This window comes from Puma concolor, chromosome C2 (genome assembly GCF_028749965.1).
Source record: "Puma concolor isolate L17-30 chromosome C2, mPumCon1.1.hap2, whole genome shotgun sequence".
Classification (NCBI taxonomy): domain Eukaryota; kingdom Metazoa; phylum Chordata; class Mammalia; order Carnivora; family Felidae; genus Puma; species Puma concolor.
The window spans coordinates 156,418,910-156,440,648 of record NC_141675.1 but is presented as its reverse complement, the minus strand read 5'-3'; the positions used below and the strand labels follow the sequence as shown (position 1 = coordinate 156,440,648).

Sequence of the window (21,739 nt, the reverse complement as noted above, 5' to 3'; positions counted from 1 at the left end):
AAAACCCAGTTTATAAAACTTTCCAGCATTATGTGTCTGTTGCCCCGTGGGCCAGTGCTGTGAACGTCACAAAATAAGCAGGGCTCAGGGGCGAAAGCCTAAAGGCGGCTTTGTTTCTGTCTCCCGCCGTCCCCGAAAAGCTGTTTGTTTGGAGTGGTTTCCCCCAGACCCCTGCCCGCAAATTTCCCATTTTTATGGTCACTTTCAGGTAATCGGCGTCTTTGGAGAGGTGGGTTTCACCGTCTCCCTAGATCAAAGCGCGATCTAACTCTGGGGATGAGGCTTTCTCCCTTGGCTCGGGTGTGACCTGCCATCAGAGAAGGGGCAGGTGGGCACCTGTCCCCATTCCCTGAGTCCTGTGTCTGATCTTGCCGAGGTCAAGGAGGGGACAGGGAGGAGGGGACAGGGGCAGGGAGCTCTTCGTTTTCCCTCAGCCCCGTCCCTGTTTCCGTGGTTCTCTGCAAACCGCTGGGTTCCCCCAATGCAGCTTCCTAGACGCACGCAGTGTCCCTGCCGTGCTGGCCGCTCCTGACGACCCCTTCCCTGCCCCTGGCAGTGTGCTCCAGCGACCGCGGGGACACCTTCACCTGCACGGGGATCCCTTTTTTTTTTTTAATTTTTTTTTTTTCAACGTTTATTTATTTTTGGGACAGAGAGAGACAGAGCATGAACGGGGGAGGGGCAGAGAGAGAGGGAGACACAGAATCGGAAACAGGCTCCAGGCTCCGAGCCATCAGCCCAGAGCCTGACGCGGGGCTCGAACTCACGGACCGCGAGATCGTGACCTGGCTGAAGTCGGAGGCTTAACCGACTGCGCCACCCAGGCGCCCCGGGGATCCCTTTTTAAAGGAGCCCGGGCTGACGTTTCCATGGTGGGCTCCCCATCTGGTGCATGGGCCGTGGGGCCGGCCCCGAGGTCAGCTCCCCGCTGGCACTTTGATGGGACTTCGGAGGACAGCTCAGAACCTCCGGGCTTGGCGTGGGGTGTTGGGCGGGACAGTGAAGCTCTCTCCTGGGGTGGGGTGGGGGGGATCCTCGCCCCACCCCTTCTTGTCACCCTCTCCCTTCTCACTGTGGGTCCGTGGCCAGGCCGCTCTTGGCCTCATTGGCCCTTTGCTTCTTCCTCTGGAATTGTCCTCGGGCCACAGCCGAAACTGAGGTGGCAGGTGTTCCTGTGAACACGTTCCTGCCCCTTTAACGGCCCCGTTGTTTGACTCTGGCGTCACGGGAGCTACTTCAGTCAGGTTACGCGTTCCGGCTTTGAGCCCGAGACCTGCTGAGCCTCTCGGTTCTGCCGCCTCCCTGGCTCCCTGACGGTCCCCCGTGTCTCCAGTGGGGATAAAAAAGGCACCTGGCTCTTGGGGTTTGCGGGATGGCTGTACGAAACAATGTGCAGGGAGCCCTTTGTACCGCACCTGCTAGGTGCTAAGCATCCCACAGACAACGGCCGGTGGTGGGGTTGGTAGGAGCCACGGGACGGAGCTGCCTTGGCCAACTGGCTCACGTGAGTGCTAGGTGCTGAGTCCCTCGGGAGGAAAAGGGGGCAGCCTCGTTGCCTTCCGGAGTTCAGATCTTCCTCAAGGTTAGAGGTGTTTTGGTTTGTCAGCCTACCTGCTTGTTTCTCGTCAACCCTGCGGAGGTATGACTGGCGTGTAAGAAAACGCGGGGATCTGAGTAAGCGTGCGTCAGTGAGTACGTGGAACCTTCCAGGAGCAGCCGTGGACCGAGGGTGGTCTGTGAGCCAAATCTGGCCCTGGTTCTGCTCATAAATTGCCTCAGAGCCCAGCCTGGCAGGGCTCTGGCTGCTCTCACCCTACAGAGGCAGCGGTGAGTGGCCGGGACCCGGTGACCCGCCGGCCCACAAACCTTAAACCATTTAGGCTCCGGCCCCTTCCAGAAGGTATCTGCCGACCTCTGCCTGCGGACCATTTCCGTCAGGCCTGGCAGTCTCCAGGGGGCGTGTGTGCACATGCTCAGTGCTGCCTTCCCTCCCGCAGAGCTCCTGGTTCTGAATGGCTCGGACCCCGTGGCAGAAGTCGCCATCCGCCAGCTCAGCGAGTCTTCGAAGCTGAGGGTCAAGTCTCCGCGGAAGAAAAGCACCATCATCATATCAGGGATCTCCAAGGTGCGGCCATGCGCTGGCGGGGGGCGGGGGGGCGGATTGCGTCTGTCGGCGGGCTGGCTTCCTCCTTGGGGAAGGTAGCCTGAGCTCTTGACGACGTCCGGAAAGTTCCGTGCAAATGGCAGGTTCTCTTCCTGACCCAGTGAGCGGGTCGTTCACGGCATCGTGTGGATGCAGCTTGTCCCGTTGATGAGGCAGCTCGAAGGTCTCTGGCCGGGGGGGGGGGGGGGGGGGGCCCTTTGGGACCGAGCCTCCGCCCTCTTGCTGGTCGATGACGGGGAGCATCCACTTCCCACGTCGCACGCCTCCAAACCATTGAAGTTTTTTCGCAGCGAGTGTTTGTGCCTTTTGCAACCAGAGAGACGTGCAGATTGTCTAAAACATACGCCGGTCTCCACTCCCTCCCTTCTCCTGCCCTGCTGGGTGTCAGAGGGGCCGGCCCCTCGGGACAGGGAGCCACGCTTCAGCCCCGTACTCGTGTTTGACATCTCAGATGGGCCAGGAAAACGTGTGCCACGGAGGGGCGTTTGGGAGACCAGGCAGTCATGGGGGACAAGGAAGACGACGTTCTGAACGCGGAGGGGGGTGCTCGGAGGCCGTGAGCGTGGCGGGTCTAGAAGTCGTGCTGCAGTGGGTCGTGGCAGGTGCCAGAGGTGCGTCACCAGCGTTGCCATTGTACTCGGGGCCTCGGTGGCTGGTGCTCAGGTACCAGCTGCCACGCCTGCCGGGCAGCCTTGACACGGCCCCCCGAGGCCCCAGGCCCCAGGTGGGGGCCTCTCTGGGCTTCCTGAGTGCACTTCCGGCCTCAGCCAGCAGGGGGCGACGGCGTCCCCAGAAGGGCCAAGGCCCAAAGGCTGCGTTCTCCTGAGTCTGGGCCGGATGTGAGGGACCCATGGGGCCTCCTGACCATGTCTTCTATGCTTTCTGTGGCTCTTTAGGAGCCCAAGGGTCTGCACGTTTAACATATCCAACCCCCTGCAGTTACGATTTTTTACGGACGCTCAGGTTGTCCCGTCTTGAGCCAGTGGGCACGCCGCAAGCCGGTGGAGTGTGGGCATTCGACAGCGGCCCGCCCCAGGCCCCTCGCAACCACCTTCCCGCCCTGCAGCCACCCAGCCCCGCGGCTGAGAGGAGCACCCCGGATTCTCAGGCTACGACATGTATGCTGAGCAATTTCTGCCGGCAGAAAACAAAATCCTGTAGGATAAGTGTGAAAAGACAGAATCTGTGGCCCACGTCCCGTGACCCCCCCCCTCCAGCAGGCTGTCCGCCTCCTAGAAGGAAGTGCTCTCCCTCCCGCAGGCGGAGAAGGGTGTCTGCTTCCTCGATGCCCCTCCACGTGTGAAGGGCCCCTGGCACCAGGGGCCCCGACCCTCTGCTGTGAGCGGAGACCCATAGTCACCGCACTTCAGTCCCTTGGAAACCCAGTTGCCGCCCCCTTGGAAGACAAGCCGCGGGCGACTTCTGACTCTTTGGAATCACCCCCAGCATGTTTGGACAGAGGTTTCCGGGCTTTTCTGTGCCGGCCCTCCTTCCGTGTGTCCTTGCCGTCGTCCCTCATGCTGGCTTTTTTCTCTTGTCCCGGGACAGACCTCGCTATCTCAGGACAATGCCGCTGCCCTCATGCTGGACTACGCGGCCTCCGTGGACGGCATCCCCCAGGAGGACCCCCCGTCCCTTCCGGGGGCGGCCGCTGTCTCTGCCCCGCAGGAGGAAGAGGCCCCGGCCCCGCCGGCCCCGGAGCCCCAGGAGCGCGAGCTAGGCTCCTGGGACTTGGACCAGGAGTCACAGGCCCCGGCGTGGGACAGCCAGGCCCCGCTGGACCCCGATGGGGACGAGCTGTCGGAGAGCTCCCTGAGTGTCTCAGAGCCGGATGCTACCAAGAAGCATAAAGGTACCTGTGCCCACCCCTCCCCGCCCCACCCGACGGCTGATCTCTCCTGCCAGTTTCTGAGCTGACTTTCGGTTCCCATCACCTGCTTCCCTTCCCTTGCGCAAACCCACCCCCTCCTCAGCACCCCACCCCAGCGAGCACCCCCGTGCAGGAGGTTGGGGCCCGACTAGAGCCTCTGGGCAGGGGCCACATTGAGAAACCTTCCATCTCTCCGCATTGGGGGGTTGGGGGGAACAGCTTGTGGTCATGCCTAGAGGCCCCCTTCCTCTCTCTCTGCCCCCCACCCCCACCCAGTAGAACTATCTAGAGCATTTAGAGGGGGTCATATCCCACAGTGGGGCCAAAGAGACTCCACACGTAGCCGCCAGAGACCCGGCTTCCCTCGGCTGTGCAGATGCGCACCTGTTCATTGTGTCTCAATCTCTTCCCTTCGCTAAAACCAGGGCAGACCCCACCACTCGGACCTGCTAGGGCCCAGGGCGAGAGGAATACCCCAGAAACTGGGGTCAGTTTTAAGTTGACGACCATCAACTTAACGTGTGTGTAGGGCCGAGGAATCACATCATTAGAATAATCCGTTGTTTTCCATTAGCCCTAAATCGGGGCTTTAACTTGTACATTTCTTCAGTGTGCTCAGTTGTACTTAGCGCTTCGGCACGATGGTGACGTAAAGGTTCCTTCTGAGCGAACGCAGTCTGGGGGCTTGAGGTCCGTTCTCCACGGGAGGCGTCACGCCTCCTGCGCTCAGCTTCTCCTCGGCACACGAGGGTGGGCCCACCTCCCAGGCAGTGGTAAGGGGCCCCCGGTGCAGAGACAGGATGGGAGCAGGTGCCCGATCCGAGCTGGGAGTCGTGGGTGCACCTCAGCACCAAGTCCTGCCCCGCTGAGAACGCAGACGTCCCAGTCACTCCTGAGGTCGGGGACCCCGGTGAGCTGCTCCGTGGCTGTCTCCCACTGCCCCCGCCCCCCCACCCCGTTCTTGCTGCCGGGACCGGTGGTTCTCAGACCCGGCGGTTGTGCCCCCCACTCAGGGGACACCGGCAAGCGTCCCGAGACAGCTGGGAGTGGGGTGCTGCAGGCAGCGGGCGGGGTGCAGCTCGGAGCCCCGTGGGGTGCGGGATGGGCCGCCTCGTGGCGGTGCGTGGCCCTGTGTCCGTGCTGTCGGGGCTGAGAACCCGGCTGGAGGCCTCTGCGTTCATCCCTACCCACTCCCTCCCGTCTGCTTCTCGTACGTCCCCACGAGGCCCCTGCTTGCCGAAGCAGGGTGGGCACACGTGGGGAGCGGCTGGAAGCCAGGAGAAGGAAAGAGGGAAGGAGGACAGGATTTCTAAGCCGCGGGATGAAGATCGGACCCCGGGCCACTAAGTGCCCCCTGCGCTGAGCCTGGGTGACCTGTGCGTTGCCCTCTGGCGGCTCCCTCGCTCCTGTTCAGAAGGCGCAGCCCAGGTTGCGGGCTGTCGGTCTGCCAGGCGCGTACACACCCCTCTGGCCTGCCCTTGGGGCCAGCACGGCCCGAGGGAGCCCCCCTGGACCGGAGGAAGGCCGCGAGCGCTGGGTGGGGTAGCAAAGGGGGTGCAGGGTGGGGCGCCCCTTCCTCTCCCTTCTGTCTCCCGGTGGCCAGCAGTCTGCTGCCTGTTCTCACGGAGCCCCAACCTCCCAGCCTGCCCTCCTGCCCTCCCGCGTCAACCCCGGCAGCCGCGCCTCGCCGACCCCAAGTCCATTCAGAGACCACCCTACCCTCACCCGTCGCGTCCCCCTTCCTCTGCTTTTCCCTCCAGAAGGTTCTTTCCCATGGGGTCCCTTCCATGGCCGCCCTTCTCCTTGCCCGCCACTGGCCAGGTTGATGGCACCCCTCAAGAAGGGCACTCTTGGGGACCTAAGTGCCAGCGACTTGGGCACAGCATCTCCGTGAGACGTTGGACAGTTATGTGTTAACGGAGGCCAAATAGCTTTTGTGTTGCACCGGTTTTCAACACTGGGGATCCAGGGAGTGGCTCTGTGGGGTTTCCTCTCGTTTCTACATTAAATAACTGAAGGTTAGTTTCTGGCCCAAGAACCACCTGTGTGGGTTTGCACAGATCTCCAAGACCTGCCAGCATATTTAGAGTTCTGGAACCCCGCGGGTTGGAAATGTCCATCTTGTGAGGTCGCAGCCAGTTTATCCCCACGCGTGGGCTTGTTTCTAGCTTAACGGTGTCGACGTGGCCGTGCTGCACGATGTGAATTTACTTAACGTGGCCGCGTGTTTAGAGACGGTCAAGACGGCAAAGGTTACGCCGTGTGTATTCCCCCATGAGTAGGAACCAAAGTATCGATGGAGACTTTGACAAGTAAATATTAAAAAGTAAAAAAAGAAAAAAAAAAAAGCAATCCGAGCCCCCAGACTCTTGCCAGACGTCCTTCCCGGTCACTTCACGCGCACGTGGGGCACGGCGCTTTGGAACTCACTGTCTGTCATTCTTGTTTTGCTCCTGCGCACTTTTCTTTTGACCTCTGACCTCTTCCTTCTCGTCACCTCGCGCTCATTCCCTCTAACTTAAGAGGATCGCTATGCCAACCAGAATTGATTGCCTACACAGTAAGTGACTTTTGTCTCATATACGTATTTTTAAATTAGGTGCGGTTTCGCCACGAGAGTAGCATTATTTTGTAACAGCAGGAAGCTGACCCCCTCCCCCTTCCCTTCCCTTCCCTTCCTTTTTATTTTCCTGTCCCTCTCCAGTGTGTGTCCGCAGTTGCCTCCGTAGACGTGGCCTGGTTGGGTTGGTACGGCACTTTACGCGGGTGGGGCGCGGGCGCTGTGCGCCTAGACGGGGGGCGCGCAGCCTCGCTCGCTGTGATTTGCATACGCCCCTTCCCTTAGCGGAGCTCTGGTTCTAACAAGCAGTCGCTTATAAACCGACTATGTGGGGTTTAGCTCGAACTCAGAAGCTGTTCTTTGGGCAGCAAACCACAACGTGTACGGTGGCTTTTGGTCATCGCTGTCCTACGTAGGAGAGTTTGAGACGGGTTCTTCGCGGAGCTGTTTGTGCCTGTCAGGGTCTGTGCAGACAGACAAGCATAGATTTGCAAACATTTGCTCTAGCAAAGCTATAATTTAGAACAATCATTTTCAAATTTCTTCCTATGTACTTTTCAGTGTTTTTGTGATTTTGTTTTTTTTTTTTTTTAACCTTGTTAGAACCAGGGAAAGATTTTTCTCCCCTCTGCCCCCCCTTTAAGGGTTCGGCTATTCGTTTCACATTGCACATCTTCTCTCCAGATTTTGTCCTTAAGGGATCTTTAAAGCGTGGGTGAGGTCTGAGTCTTGCCTCCTGACTGCTGGTGTGGCTGAGCTAATCTGGAAAAAAGGGGCTTATGAAATCCAGACTTCTCCAGTTCCTCTGGCCTGGGCACTGTGAGCTTCCCCATCAGCAAAGGGGACAGGTTCTGGGGGCCCAGAGGCAAGCATCACACACCAAACTTTTAGTTACTGTCTTAGCCAGAGTTCTCTAGAGGAACGGCACCAATCAGTTCTCCATTTCAAGGAACTGGCTCACGCGATTATGGGCTCTGACAGTCTGAAATCTGTGGGCGGGGCCGGCGGGCAGGGGACCGTCCCTTCTCCCAGAGCCCTTCGGGGTTGGCTCCTAAGGCATTCAGTTGAGTGGAGGAGGCCCGTCCACATCATCCGGGGTAATGTGCTTTAGTCCGGGATAGCTGAATGCAGGTGTTACCCCCACATCTGCCGAGTGCATTCACCTAACAGATGAGGGTCTGACTGAGTCCCTGGGCACGCTGGCCACCTTGACACAGAAGACACAGCCGCACGGCCATGGTGAGGTGAAGGAGCTCCAGACGGCGTGACTTCTCAGCTGACGGGAGAGTCCGGTGCCCCTCGCGCCACCGCGGAGCGCGGGAGTCAGTGCCACACGCGTGGCCTTGTTCCTCCGTCATTATTTACCCCAAGGGTAACTGTGATGTGTGCCCGAGGCTCAACAGGCTTTGACGTTTTTATTTGGAAATGCAGAGGAGATGATCTCCGCTCGCTCTGGCTACTCCTCACGTTTGAGGAGTTAAACCGCGGATCTGGAGACGGCCGTGTGTCCGTAAAACGCCCTGCCCGACACACGCTACCAGCACGCCTCTCGGGATCTATGTGGTTCCGGAAAGCCTGCCCACGCCCGCGTTGGAGCGCAAGGCTGTGCTCTGTGACGCCTCTGGGAGCTGAGACTTAATCTCACTCTCTGGAGGCCCCCCTGGTGACCGCCACGGATGCGCCCTCTACCAAACACCTGCTGGCCACTGCTGGGCGGTGTGACCCCCCCCCCTCCCCCCGGCCAGCTCAGACACCGTCCTTAGGAGCACAGAGGAGCCGGGTGTGAGAACACAGGCTTTCTGCACTGGGGCCCATTCAGTGGGGCAGAGCACGTCACCGCTGGGGAGGAGATCTCTCTCAGAGGTCTCTGGGAGACAGAAGCGGGGCTCCAGCCTATAGATCTGCAAACCTCAGTCCCTCCTTTCACATGACCCTTCCATCCAAGCAGGAGGTATTGTCCCCATAAAGCCGTGACAAGTCCTATCAAGTTAGAGAAGACAGGTTTGGTGAGACCCCCAAGTGACTTTACCAGGGGACCCAGGACATCATCGGTTCTGGTATTGATTTGGAACAGTCCTATTTAACAAAACAGCAGCCCTGTTCTGAGAGCTTGCCTGGGGCCCGGAAGGACAGAAAACACCCCACGACGGGCCCCATCTGTGGGACGCACGGGAGCAGACCTTCGCTTGTGGGACAGACCATGGCTGGCAGGACCGTTCAAAGTGACTACGGCACACAGATCTTTCTGCTTTTCCAGTTTTATTCACAGGTTGGGGGTCCTTGATATGCCATCGTGATACGGCAAGAATTCGAATTTTAGTTATTTCAAGTGCGATTTCATTGAAACGGCTTAAAGGGGTTGCTTGACAACGTGCCGATTCCCTTTTGAGGGAATCTGAACACCTCCCTCTTGCCTCTCCCCGCGCTCAGGTTTCCCTCGGAATCTGGTGCAAACCCACGCTTCTCGAGAACCAGACGCTGTGCCCTGCAGGGCGGGCTGGCCTCTTGCGATCCACACAGCCTTGTGCTCAGCAACGGACAGTCCCCCCAGCTCTGGAGGCCAGAAGCCCCAGGTCGAGGCGTGGGCAGGGCTGGTGGCTCCTGTGGGCCAGGATGCTCTCGCCAGGCCTCTGGGGTTTGGCAGTGTCTCTGGCCTTCCTTGGCTTATCGAAGCGTCACCCCATCCCTGCCTCCACCTGGCACGCTCCCCGTGGGTGTGCCTGTCCGCATCTCTTCTTTCTGTAGGGGCACGGCCACGCTGGTCTAGTACCTGCCTTGACGCCCTGTGGATTAATCACCTCTGTAAGGACCCCGTCTGTAAGATAAGGCCACATTCTGAGGTGCTGGGGATTAGGACCCCAACGCAGGAATTTTGGAGGGACGCGACCCCACCCATGACGGCACCCCTGCTCACACCTCAGACCCTGGCTCCAGACCCCAGACCAAATTCCAGTGTGGGGACACCTAGGACGGGCTTCGGAGACGGGGCCCTCCAGGACAGCACCTGTTACTGCTGGCCCCCAGCTGACCCGGGGATGGGGCCAGCCTGCCCCCCTCGGGCTTCCATTCCCCTGGGGAGACCGGGGGCTGTGGGGTCAGAGCACTCTAAGTTAACAGAACGGATCCCGCCTTCCCCTCCTCCGTTCCAGGTGAGAGCCCACATTAATATGCCCTTCATGGGCCCCACGCTTAACCTAAAGCAGGTCCCCATGTCAGAAACACTTCCTCGGCCCCTGCGACCCTCCGGCTGGAGCCTGTCACCATGCCGGGGTAATTAATCAGCAGGCACCAGTGTAATGCCCCCCGCTGGCCAAAGTCCAGTCCGGTTGGTGGCCGCGGTTGGTGCAATAACACGCCCTAACTGGTGACTTCTCGCGATACGCTGCATGCTTAGGGGGACTTGAACAGCTCTGGGAACGGACCTTCGTGGTCCCCAGATGCGGCACCTCAGGCTTGCGGCAGGAGTGAAGCCACTCACACGTCTGTACTTCCCTTCCCGCGGTCCGGGAGACCCCCGCACGCAGCCTCTCCGCCTTAGACAGTTGTAGAAACGTCCCCATGATTCTTCCCAATAGGCCGTTTGACTATATCCAAAGAGAAAATGGAAAAAAAACCAAAAGATCTTTCCGGCAGCTCCGATCAGATGACATTCAGCCTACACCTCGGGGCTCTCGAGCCTTGTTCTGCGGCTGAGCCTGGACAGAGCCAAGGGCAAGTTCTCCCTTGGCCCCAGACCCAATTAAGAGCCCTTAAAGTCACGGGCGTGCTGCTTTGTCCACAGACCGGGCGGGGCCAGACTCCGCCGCCGTCCACATGCATTTGACGTGGGAGAGCCAGCAGGCGCCCCTCGTCCCCTCTGGACAGACGCCGGCGGCTTTGGTCTATGTCACGGCCACCGAAGCATCCGCGGGCTCGGTCAGGAAAATAGTTGGCTGCCAAAGAGCCACAAGGCTCCTCCTCCAGAAGCCCTCCACGCCTACACGTGTGCACACGCGAGGAGCGCCACAGGCTGGCCCGAAAGGCTCCCGGACCCTGCTGGGGGGGGGGGGGGCCCGGGCAGCAGCATGCTGGAGGGGGTTCGTGTAGCGGGTTCCGGGCCCCGTTGCTACGCGAGCTCGCCCTGGGTCTTTGAAGAGTCATCGCCGTTGCCGTTTTTGTGTTCCGTGTTCCGCTAGCTGACATCCTGCAGGCAGGTCGAGGCGCACCAAGTTGAGGGCTTGTGAGTCGGAAACAAGCCCGAAACAGACATTTCAAGACAGCCCGAGGCACGTAGGGTGGGGTCTGCAGTGAAACAACATCTCACTCCCTGAAAGAAGGGATCTTAACTCTCCTAAGACAGCGGATACCCTTGTTCTCAGAGACCGTTTTTGTGTTTTAATAGCGGGACCCTCTTTTCGGGGGCACATGGCACTTCTTCACCATTTACACCCTTCCTAATGCAGGAGAGTGAGTGGCCAGGGGACCCGAGGTAGGGACAGCTCAAAGCTGCAGGGGAGGGGCAGACAGGGAGAGGGAGAGAGGATCCCAAGCCGGCTCCGTGCTGTCAGCACAGAGCCCAGTGCGGGCTCAAACTCACAATCTGTGAGATCATGACCTGAGCCGGAATCCAGAGTCAGACGCTTTACCGACTGAGCCGCTGGGGCTCCCTTCCAAGTTTTTTCACCCTGAAAACTCTGATGTGTGGTCCGGGCCAGATTCCAGCCGTTTCCCTCCCGTGTGGATAGTGACAGCACACTGCTCATTAGAGTAGTTCGAACCTCCTTGCTTGTCTTTTCCACTTGGATTAGTGGCCCCGGCGTTTCCTCCTCAGCCCACCTGACCGCCCCCCTCTGCTTTCCTCTTCCAGGAGGGATTTTAAGGAAGGGCGCAAAGCTGTTCTTCCGCCGGCGACATCAACAGAAGGACCCTGGCATGAGCCAGTCGCACAACGACCTCGTGTTCCTGCAGCAGCCGGAGGGGGCCCGGAGGAAGGGGGCGACGCTCACCAGGATCCTCAACAAGAAGCTCCTCTCCAGGCACAGGAGCAAGAGCGCCATGAACGGGGCCCCGGCGGACCCCGCGGCCGGCGGCCTCCCCCACCAGGACGCGGGAAGACGCGTGCCCCCCTAAGCACCCCCGGGACGCAGCAAGGGAGCTGCAAGCTGTCAGCCGGCCGCCCCGCCCGGCCGGGTCGTACTGCCATCCTGTAAAGGGGGACGAAGATCTGCTCTCCAGCCAGGAGGCTTTCCCCAGAGAAAACCCCCCAAGTCAGATGCCACAGGGCTGCGCTCAGGTCAAAGAGCTGAAGTCAAACGTTAGGAGACTTGCATAACGGACTGGAGAACCTCCAATAATGGACGGTGACGGGGCCGGTGAGGGGGACTCCCCCTCACCCACTCTGTGCTCCGACGCGTGTTATCTTGGGTCCGTGCCCGGACCGCGTCGCAAAGAGGAGGTGCCCCTCTGTGCTGTCACTGTGACTGGAACGGATGGGTCACCTGTCCTGACTGGCTGCTCAGAGTAACACAGTGCGGCTGGCCCCGGGTGCGGAGAGGTGGGACGGAGGCGGGATTGGGGGTCAGTAGAGACATCGTGGTGGTGATGGAGACACTGTGACAAAGGTAGGAGCATAGTTGCCTTTGATATTAGCCATATAACTTGAAAAGTTTGCAAACACTAGATCTCTCCTGTGCACCCTTATGTTTCCTTCGCAAATGGGAGGCCTGTGAGTTCCCACGTGGTCTTTCCAGTCTCCTCTGTGGTTTCAGAAGCGCTCAGGATTCCCATGGGGCCGTCAACTCCTGGCTTTTTTTCCCACTGCCCTGCTGGGGTACTTGCCACACGGGAGTGCAGGGAGGGGCCTCTGGAATGAAGTCGGGGCAGTAAGTGACCGCTAACGGAACACGGTGACCACCCACACCGGGTTTTTTTTTTTTTTTTTTTTCTTTAGTCCAAGGTTCCTTTGCCAAGTGTTGCCAATAGCTGAAACAAAGTACTTCTGGGACAAAAGAGAAAAATCATTCTAGGTCTCAGGTGAGAGGCTTAGGGATGGAAGTTAAGTTGAATAGTAACAAATGGGCCAAACTTGCCTCGCATGCTTCCGGGAGCTCTCCAGAATTCTGTGAACAGTGCTTGACGCGTGTTGGAGGGGACGCACGCCTGCTTTGATTTCCAGTGGGAAGAAAAGATCAGCGTGGCCCACGGTGTCCGTATCCCCATGTGCCCTTCAGACCACGTTCCTCGCCCGTGCGTCTCTCCACAGGCCTGCACGCTGGCCGGTGCCTCCTGAATGCACGCTTCGCGGGGACGAGCTTGTTAGGGCCGTGGTCATCTGTGTGGAAGGCTTTGATGGTTCAGTAAGATTCACTTTGTTCCAATAAGATTTAAAAGGCCATTTATGAAGCCTTGACTTCTGTCACAGATAGGAAATTGGGGGGACTCCTTCCTACAAACATTTTTGTTTCTCCTGACACTGGTGTTTCAGGGGTAAGAGAGCTACTGACACACAGAAACCTCTTCGAATACCAAAATTATAGAACTTTCCCCCCCCCTTTTTCTCGAGGGAGAGAGATTAGAAGACTACGTTAAGAATTTTACTTAAAAATACGTATTTAAAAATTTTTTTTCCGTGTCCCAGGAATTAATCAAGTGACTGTTAAAATGGCTTTCTTCACCATATGCTGTTTTTAAAGACGATGTTCCGGTCCTCGGTTTTCTGTTTGATTTTGCAGTTCAGATCAACTCTATGCCACGCGATGGTCTCTGAGCTTTACACGGGAGCTTTCTCGCTCAAAACAAGAAAATGTCCCATTCCTGACTGACCCCACGAGGATTTTGTTCACCGTTTTAACTTTAAGGGCTCTGCGTTTTCCACTTCCTGGTGACTTGAAGCCCCTCCCGGGTCGCGGGCAAGTGACAGGCGGGCTGCGTCTGTCCCGTGTGTGAAGCGGGACCGTCACACAAAAGGGGGAGCGTGGCGTCCAGGAGATCCGTGTGTCCGTGTGTCCGTCCGGCACACAAGAGCCCCGTATAATTGATCAAGGCCCAGAAGCCCCTCCTCAAGACACACGTCTTCTCCAGCCGAGGGCTCTTCCTGAAGTCACAGAGGACAGGGACTTAGCAGGGAGTTCAACAGAAAATAAGGGGCGGGGGCGTGCGTGAGGGTCGGGCGGTGGGAACACAGGTCCTGTGGATGCTGTGAACGCTTCTTCCGTGGCTGCTTACCCAGGCCTGCGCTTTCCCGCGTAGGGATTCATGCGAACACGAACACTGAACTCAAACACCGATTAAGGTCACACACCGAGGACTACACATACGAGTTTGTAAAGCCTTCCTCCCTTCCCTTGTGCGTTAGCGGCTGGAGGACTTTTTTGTTGGCCTCCGGGCTGTTTTGCAGACTGGCGTGTCCAAAGCGGTTTCTTCTGGACGCTAAGGTCTGAGTGGGGCACCTGTGCATCAGGAACGGGGTGCTCACGTTGGTTCTGGCACGCCGGTGGCACTGCCCGGTCCGGGGCTGTGCCCGTGACCTTTGCAGAGGCACGCAGGGAAGCCTCGCGCGCGTGTGATTAGCGCAGCGAGAACAGAAGCAGCGATCGCATTGTCCCGGCTGAAAACCGGCTGTGAAGAAGGAGGTTTGGACAGAGCACTTTACGTAAACCGACCCTCCAGTTTAAGTTGGAGACCAACCCTTGATTCCTGCTGGTGGCTACCTGGCCAGTCGCTGCCCGTCTAGATTTCTGATGGGTTTTGCCGGAGAGGCCTGGCACATTCTCTTCTGGAGCAGAAAGGGCCAGATTAACTTCTGTCGCTGCCACCAGCTGGGGGGGGGGGGGGTGGTTCCGCATAATAGTCTCGCATGTCACAGTCTCGAAGCCTCGTGGCACAAGCCGGCAATCGCTGCAAGTCAGGACGTTTCTGCCGGGTGGGAAACGGGTCTCGCGCTGGTGTAGACCCGGATGCCAGGCCCCCGTCTCCACTGTCCCAAACCTGCTCAGGCCTGATTACCAAAGCATGTGGCACGGGCACACTCACACTGCCACTTCCTGCAGAGCACTCAGGTTCCCTCCGGGTCCCTTTCTTCAGCACTCCCGTTGGATGCGTGAGGAGGCATCCGGAATGCGCCCTCCTGCCCAGTCCACCCCGCTCCCAGCTGGTCGGGAACATACCGTTTGTGATTTGGGCTTGTGGTGTTTCACCCCAGTGTCCCATCAAAGCTAGAGTTTTCTTTTAAAACAAGAAAACGCATGGTTTTCCAGGCATGTGGCCGGGTCTGGCTTGATGATTGAGCGTGGTGATGGTTCTGCCCCCGACGGCGATCGTATTCCGCAGTAGCACTTTAAAAACACGTCACTGGGGCGCCTGGGTGGCTCAGTTGGTTAAGCGGCCGACTTCGGCTCAGGTCATGATCTCGCGGTCCGTGAGTTCGAGCCCTGCGTCAGGCTCTGTGCTGACAGCTCAGAGCCTGGACCTGCTTCAGATTCTGTGTCTCCCTCTCTCTGACCCTCCCCTGTTCATGCTCTGTCTCTCTCTGTCTCAAAAATAAACGTTAAAAAAAAATAAATAATAATAAAAAAAATAAAAACACGTCACTGTCCTGCACCAAACCGCGGAAGGTGTGGCTGGAACATGAACGGTCTTTGAGAGAAATAAACGTGCACATGGAACACTAACACCGAGTTGTGTTTGCTGCGCCCCGGGTCACGTTCCGTCGGGTGCTCGGCCGTCTGTGCGCACGCCCGTCGCGGTTGGCTGCGTGAAAGAAGACGTGGGCCCTTCGCTCGTCGCTGCCGCCCCTTGCTTTGCTCTTGGCCAGTTGTGGGTGCCACCCGTCAGGGTCGGCTCGGCCTGGGTCCTCCAGGGGCGGAAGCTGGCATGTAGGACGCCCCACAGCCTTCTGGGCGCAGTCTTGCATACATCCCTCGGCTCCTGTGGTCCTCGCTGCCCCAGCGGAGGCCCATCCGGGAGAGTGTGGGGCAGGCTCCTGCGTGGGGCTCAGAGTACGGATGGTGTCACACTGGCTTGGGGCCCGTGGTGGTTACCGGGTGGGGCGGGGGCCGGAGCCGGGCACAGACAGATGGACGGATCCCACACGAACCCTGCAGGCATCTGGGCTGCTTCCCCGCTGTGCCCGGGTGCTGCGGCATTTGGGAAACTGGTGCACAGACCCCGACCTTTTCTCAGGGTGGCCCTCCTGGGTACGGAGTGGGGGCCCAGATGATTGATACCTCTGCCGTCGAGGGGGACAGTTTACCTGTGCAGAGCCCCAGCCGTCCCGGGGCTCGGATTCGGATTCTCAGCCCTGCTCGTGGCGAGGTGGTGGCCACGTGTCTTGTTGGGGATGGAGGCGTCCGGGGGTCTGAGACCACGGCCCTTTCTGTGCTGACGCTGGACCAGATGTGCTTGCTGGAAGGCCAGCCTTGCCCTGATTTACCAGGTCACCTTGAGGCACACGCTGTATTCTTACCAATCCCGTCCACACTGCCCACATTAATCCACGTCAACCACCTGCAGGCTGTGAATGTGCACCCCTCGTCCCCAGCACGCACCCCTCCTTGCTCTAATGACCTAACCGAACACAAACCCCACCTGCTCCGCGAAGCAGCTTCGGCCACCAAGGATGACGCAGAGCACGGGGCACCTCTTCCAAGTCCCTGTCACTTGACCCCAGATCACGGCCTCCTACGCTGGCTCCTGGGCGTATCCCCAGGGCTCAGGACAGCGCACCTAGGGAGCAAGGACCAGGGTCAGCAGCCAGCCCCATAGAAGCACATCTGGCAGGTTTGCTTACGCCCATCCTGTCCCCCTCATCCGGGCGCAGGGTCAGGGGACAGAGCCCGCCAAGGAGGGCACGGCTATGACAAAACCATGCCGTTGTGACCTTGGTCGCCTACCAGTACTGAGTGCCCGACATACACATCAGCAAATGGTTCATAAAAAAAGAAAAGGCAAGCTGCTCACCACAGAGGCCCGGATACCAGGATGGGTGGCCTCGCACGGTGCACGCGCTGAAGAGAACGCTGCCAGACCAGACCCCCTCCCCACGGCGCCCCAGAGGCACCAACTTCCACGCGCACAGCGCAGCCCACCCCGGCTCCGCACCACCCCTCCACGCCGCGAACCGTCCCGTCGTGTCCTGCGTGTGCCAAAAATTCAACCACTGATATCAGCGTTTATCAAGTTGGATGCTGGGGTGCCTTGGGCTGCGTGGTATTTTACGCGGACGCGGGACAGAGACTCGGAATCACAATGGTGGTAAGTGTACTGACTGAGTACTTACTATGTGCCAGAGCTGGTTACTGAGTCTTAACACTCTTTGAGACAACCCTGTGAGTTATGACCTACCTCAGCTTTACAGATTAGGAAACCGAGGCACAGACAGGTTAAGTAACTTGCCCAAGATTCCACAGTGGATAAGTGGCAGAATACAGAACGTGAGCCCAGGCTGTCCGGCTGGAGAGTCCCTGCTACCTCGTGTCAAAAGCAGAGACCAAGGACTTAGGGCCTGATGTCGGCTTTTTCTAAACTTTCAGCTCCCTGCGATGGGCGAGAGAACTATCAAGTGACATCCAATGCTTTGCACACAGTGAGAATTAAGTCACTTGCTGATTAGATTGCTGTCTTTCTCTGGAGAGCAACACTTAGCCGGACTGAAAAGCTAGAGGTAGTGTAGAGAAGTGACTTAGGATATTTATTTTTATGAAGTCTAGTATGAAGGGAGTCAACTAACAAAAACCAGGGCTGATGAGCCATGTTAGTTAGTCGACATGGGAGGCAGCCAGTGTCTGGGCTGAGACCATCGGCCCAGGGCAGGGGTGGAGGTGGCGGGGGGGGGGGGGGGGGGAGTGACGACAGGGCATGGTGATTATGCCCTAGGAAAATCCACTCAGGGTAACGGAAACTCTATTGCTTACTTATTTTTAATTCCCCCGACTTATTTTGCAAAATTTCACACCTACAGAATAACCCACATAGCCTTCAACTAGATTCACCGACTTTGCTAAACTTGCTTTACCTACCTACCTATCATCTAGCGATCAACTGATCGAGTGCTGGAGACCTCGTGTTCCGCCCTGACTTCTTCAGAGTGCATTTTCCAAGAAGGACGGCGTCCCCACATCACACACCCAGTAGCTGTCGTGCTTGGGAAACAGGACGCTGATGCAATACCACTATCCAGAGTCAGAGGCCACAAGCTGCCCAAGGAACATCTTCTACACGTGGTTTCTTTCTTTTTTTTTTTTTTTTTTAAGGCAAGGCTTCCGCATTGTTTTGTTCTTAAGAGTAAAATTTGAGGGGTGCCTGGGTGGCTCAGTTGGTTAAGTGTCTGACTCTTGATTTTGGCTCAGGTTGTGATCTCATGGTTTTGGGAGTTCGAGCCACATGTCAGGCTCTGAGCTGGTGGCACGGAGCCTGCTTGGGATCTTCTCCCTCCCCCTTTCCCTGCTCACTCACTCTCTCTCTCTCAAAATAAATAGACGTTTTAAAAAATAATAAAATTTGACACTTTCAGAAACAATGTTTTTTTTTTTTTTTAAGTTTTTTTAAAAAAACACTTTAAAATTCTGGATATAGGGGCACCTGGGTGGCTCAGTCAGTTAAGCATCGGACTTCAGCCCAGGACAGGATCTCGCGGTTCCTGGGTTCGAGCTCCGCGTCGGGCTCTTGTGCTGACAGCTCAGAGCCTGGAGCCTGCTTCGGATTCTGAGTTCTGCTCCCCTTTCTCTGCCCCTCCCCCCCAAATAAATAAACACTAAAAAAAACCTTGGATATAAATCTGCCTTAAAAGGCAGCTTAATCCTTCCAACTTTCACGGAAGGAATATACTGAACCCCTTGGGAATTCTTTTGAAGATGCGATGACCATTGCAAATATCGATTCCACTCCTGTGCTGCACAAACCGACACGAGAAATGGCTTTACACGGGGTCAGGTCTTCTGGTTATACAGGTTTCCGCTCTGCTGTCCTACCCGTGTTTGATGTGCAGAGGCCTCGGCGGCCAGCCACCTGGGCGTTCGAGAACTGTGAGGTCACTAGAGGGGCGGGGGGAGGGGAGGGGTGTGCGTTAGCTGCAGGCTGCAGGGGTCAGTCTACGGCTCTCGGGGACTGAACAGAGACCCGAATGCTGAAGAGATAGACGGTGGCGGAAAGTCCCCAGAGAGCATTCCAGGGCAGAGGGAATACGTACAAAAGACCCTGAAGATGTGACTGAGGAACAGAGGGCTGGAGGGAGGTTGGGATTCCACAGCTGGGGCGGGTGTGAGCAGGGGAAGGGTGTGGAGGTGATGATCAAGAAAGGTGTGGCAGGCTGAGGTTCAGCCCCACAGTACAAGCCATCAGGAAGCCACTGCAGATTGTCAGGGAGGGGTGGAGACAGAAGCTCGGGGCACCCGGGCCACACTCAGCCTGCTCCCAGGGCAGCCGCTCAGCCTTCTACCCTCCTGCCACGCCGTTTCGATGGGCCCTCACTTATCACCAAGCTTGCACACATACCCCTTCATACAAGTGAGTCTAGCTGAGAACACATTTCTGCTCGTGGGACTGCCGTGCCGTAGGCTCTATGCATTTAGGATTTCCGTATTAACCAAGGGCCCCCATGGGGGTTATACCAAATTATTCTCCCACCAGGAAAGGATGAGACAGCTCATTTTATACACTCTCTTCAAAATAATGCTATTAAGCTTTAAAAAAAAGCCAAATCTGCTAATGTAACAGGTGAAAACGATTGTGCTGCCACTTTGCTTTTTCTCCTGTAGCAGTAGAGTTGAAGAGCTTTGCTTAAGCTTAAGAGCCACTATGCTTGCTTGCTTGCTTTTTTTTTAACTTTTTTAATGTTTGTTTGTTTTTGAGAGAGACACATACACCTACACAGAATCTGAAGCAGGCTCCAGGCTCCGAATTTTCAGCACAGCGCCCGACGCGGGGCTGGAACCCACGACCGAGAAGTCACGACATGAGCTGACATTGGAGGCTTAACCACTGAGCCGCCCAGGCGCCCTGAGCCGTTGTATTTCCTCTACTGGGAACTGTCCGTTTTTCTATTGGGTTCTTTACCTTTTTCCTGTTGATTCCTAGGAGCTTCCCGTGTAGGAGGCAAATGAGTCCTGTCTGATGTCAATTTCAAATCCTTTTTCCATCTGCTTATCCCTTCTTGCACTTTATCAGTGGAACTTTCTGCCAGGCAGAAATGAAGAAGACAGTTTTACGGCTCTGCTCCGGAGACTAAAAGACTCCTCTAGTCCCTTCTAACATTCTGTGGCCACACGTTTTGGGGTTTTGTTTTGAGAGAGAGAGCAAGCGAGCCGGCGAGTGGGGGAGAGGGACAAAAGGAGAGCGAGAGAGAATCTTAAGCAGATTCCAAGCCCAGCACAGAGCTCAAAGTGTGGCTGGATCTCACCACCCTGGGGGGCATGACCTGAGCCAAAATCAAGAGTCGGAGGCTTAACCCACTGATCTACACAGGTGCCTGCCAGCCCGCATGCACTTTTGATGGAGGTCAGTCAGCAGGCCACCGAGCCCCCAGGGTGGGGAGAGTCAGGGAGCGGTCTGGCCTCGGTTGCCCTGGCCAGGGTGGTGGTATTCCCAAACCTTCCAGCATCACACGGATCAAGGTGTGTATTTCAAGAGCCCACCCTGCCGGGTCCAGACCTCCCTCCTGGTACTTCCCCAGCTCGTTGGGGCACTATAAGCGCTCCGGGGCGGGTTCCCTGAGTGGACCAGGAGGACTGGGGCACACTATTGGCTCTTTTCAGAACTACCACCTGGCAGCAAATCTCAGACAGGTTTTAAAGAAAAATTCGACCCTTTCTTCCAAGTCTCCCCTCCCTCCAAAGAAATTATGGCTCCAGCAGCCACCAGAAGAGACTTACAGGGGCCCCCGGAGCTGTGGGCTGTGGGTTTGTGCAGCACAGGGGTGGAATCGATATTTGCAATGGTCATGCGTCGCTGCCAGGGTCACACCAGCCACGCCTCCGGGGAAGGGGCAGCAGAGCCAGTCCCGCTTCTCCCAGGCCGGTCCGGATCCACGCCGCCCCTGCCCTCCGCCTCGCCATCCACACCGCCCGCTCCCGGCGCCACGCCACCCACTCTCCCACTCCGGGTTTAAGCCGCCTGCCCCCTACCGCTCTCCGTCCACGCCGCCCTTTTCCTCTATCACCACTGGCGCCTCGCCACTCTCCTGTCCACACCGCCCGCTTTCCCACTACCCGATCCACATCGCCCGCTCCGGGAGCCACACCACCCACTTTCCCAAGCCCGGTCTACACTGCCTGCTCCCTGCCGCTCTCCGTCCACGCCGCCCTTGCCCCCCGCATCACCATCCACGCCTCTCTGCTCTCCAATCCACATCATCCGCTCTCCCACTCCCGGTCCACACAGCTTACGACCTGCTGCCCAGCCCCCGCCGTCCGCTCCCGGGTCCACAACCCCCGGTTCGCGCGGCCCGCTTTCCCACTCCCCGTCCACACCGCCCGCGACCTGCTCGCTGCCCCGGGTCCGCGCCGCCCGCGCCCCGCCGCTGCCCGCGCACGCCGCCCGCTCTCCGTCGGCCCCCAGTCCGCGCCGCCGGCGCCCGCGCGAACTACAACTCCCACAATGCCCCGCCACCGCCCCCCGGCTTCCGGTGCTGCGCAGTTTCCGGAGCGGATCGCAACCCGGAGTCCGGATCCGAGCCCGCTCTGCACATTCCACAGGCAGGTAAAGCCCGGGGCCCCGCGCCCGCCGCCGCCCCCGCGCGCCGCCCCGGCCCGGCCCGGCCCGCGCCCGGCGCCCCGCGCCCCGCGCCCGGCCCGCCGCCCCGGCCCCGCCCGCCCGCCGCCCGCCCCGGTCCAGCCGCCATGCCGCTTGTTCTTTGTTACATTCGCCGGCTGCGGGCTCCGTGGGCGATCGGAGTCAAAACCCGGCTGGATTTCCCGGAGCCGCTCCGGGATCGCCCTGCACGCCGCCCGCCCGCCCGCCCCGCCGCCCCGCGGCCCGCGCGCTCCGGGCCCGCAGCCCGCCGCCCACGGCCCGGCCGGCGCGGGGTGCGGGGCGCAGGGCCGCGCTCGCCCGTGGGTGCGGCGCGGGGGCTCCTCCGCCCCCGGCCCCGGCCCGCGGTCCCCGCCCCCGGGCGCCCTCGCCGCCGACGGCCCGGCGTGATGTCACCGCCCCCACCCCCCCCCCCCCACCCCGG

General features: G+C 58.6%; 2 protein-coding genes and 1 long non-coding RNA gene across 8 annotated transcripts in view; 2 read left to right on the top strand and 1 right to left on the bottom strand.

Annotated features, from left to right (window-relative positions):
* C2CD2 (C2 calcium dependent domain containing 2) overlaps positions 1 to 12,267 on the top strand; it is a 49,412-nt gene extending 37,145 nt beyond the window's left edge. Inside the window, exons 12-14 of the mRNA XM_086676025.1 lie at positions 1,998 to 2,125; positions 3,713 to 4,016; positions 11,441 to 12,267. Coding sequence (XP_086532151.1) covers positions 1,998 to 2,125; positions 3,713 to 4,016; positions 11,441 to 11,703 — 695 coding nt within the window. The 3' untranslated portion in view covers positions 11,704 to 12,267. The remainder of the gene's footprint in view (positions 1 to 1,997; positions 2,126 to 3,712; positions 4,017 to 11,440) is intronic.
* Positions 8,837 to 21,238, bottom strand: LOC147577640 (uncharacterized). Of its 6 annotated transcripts, none has more exons than XR_015240474.1 (3): positions 20,439 to 21,032; positions 16,159 to 19,743; positions 8,837 to 15,994 (listed from the first exon to the last, which is right to left on the bottom strand). It is a non-coding gene; the product is annotated as an uncharacterized LOC147577640 (long non-coding RNA). The 6 variants fall into 6 exon arrangements; XR_015240475.1 differs by having other exon boundaries at positions 8,837 to 10,875; XR_015240473.1 differs by having other exon boundaries at positions 8,837 to 16,296; positions 17,593 to 19,743.
* PRDM15 (PR/SET domain 15) overlaps positions 21,201 to 21,739 on the top strand; it is a 67,915-nt gene continuing 67,376 nt past the window's right edge. Inside the window, exon 1 of the mRNA XM_086676021.1 lies at positions 21,201 to 21,264. The gene's annotated coding sequence lies outside the window, so the exon portion shown is untranslated. The remainder of the gene's footprint in view (positions 21,265 to 21,739) is intronic.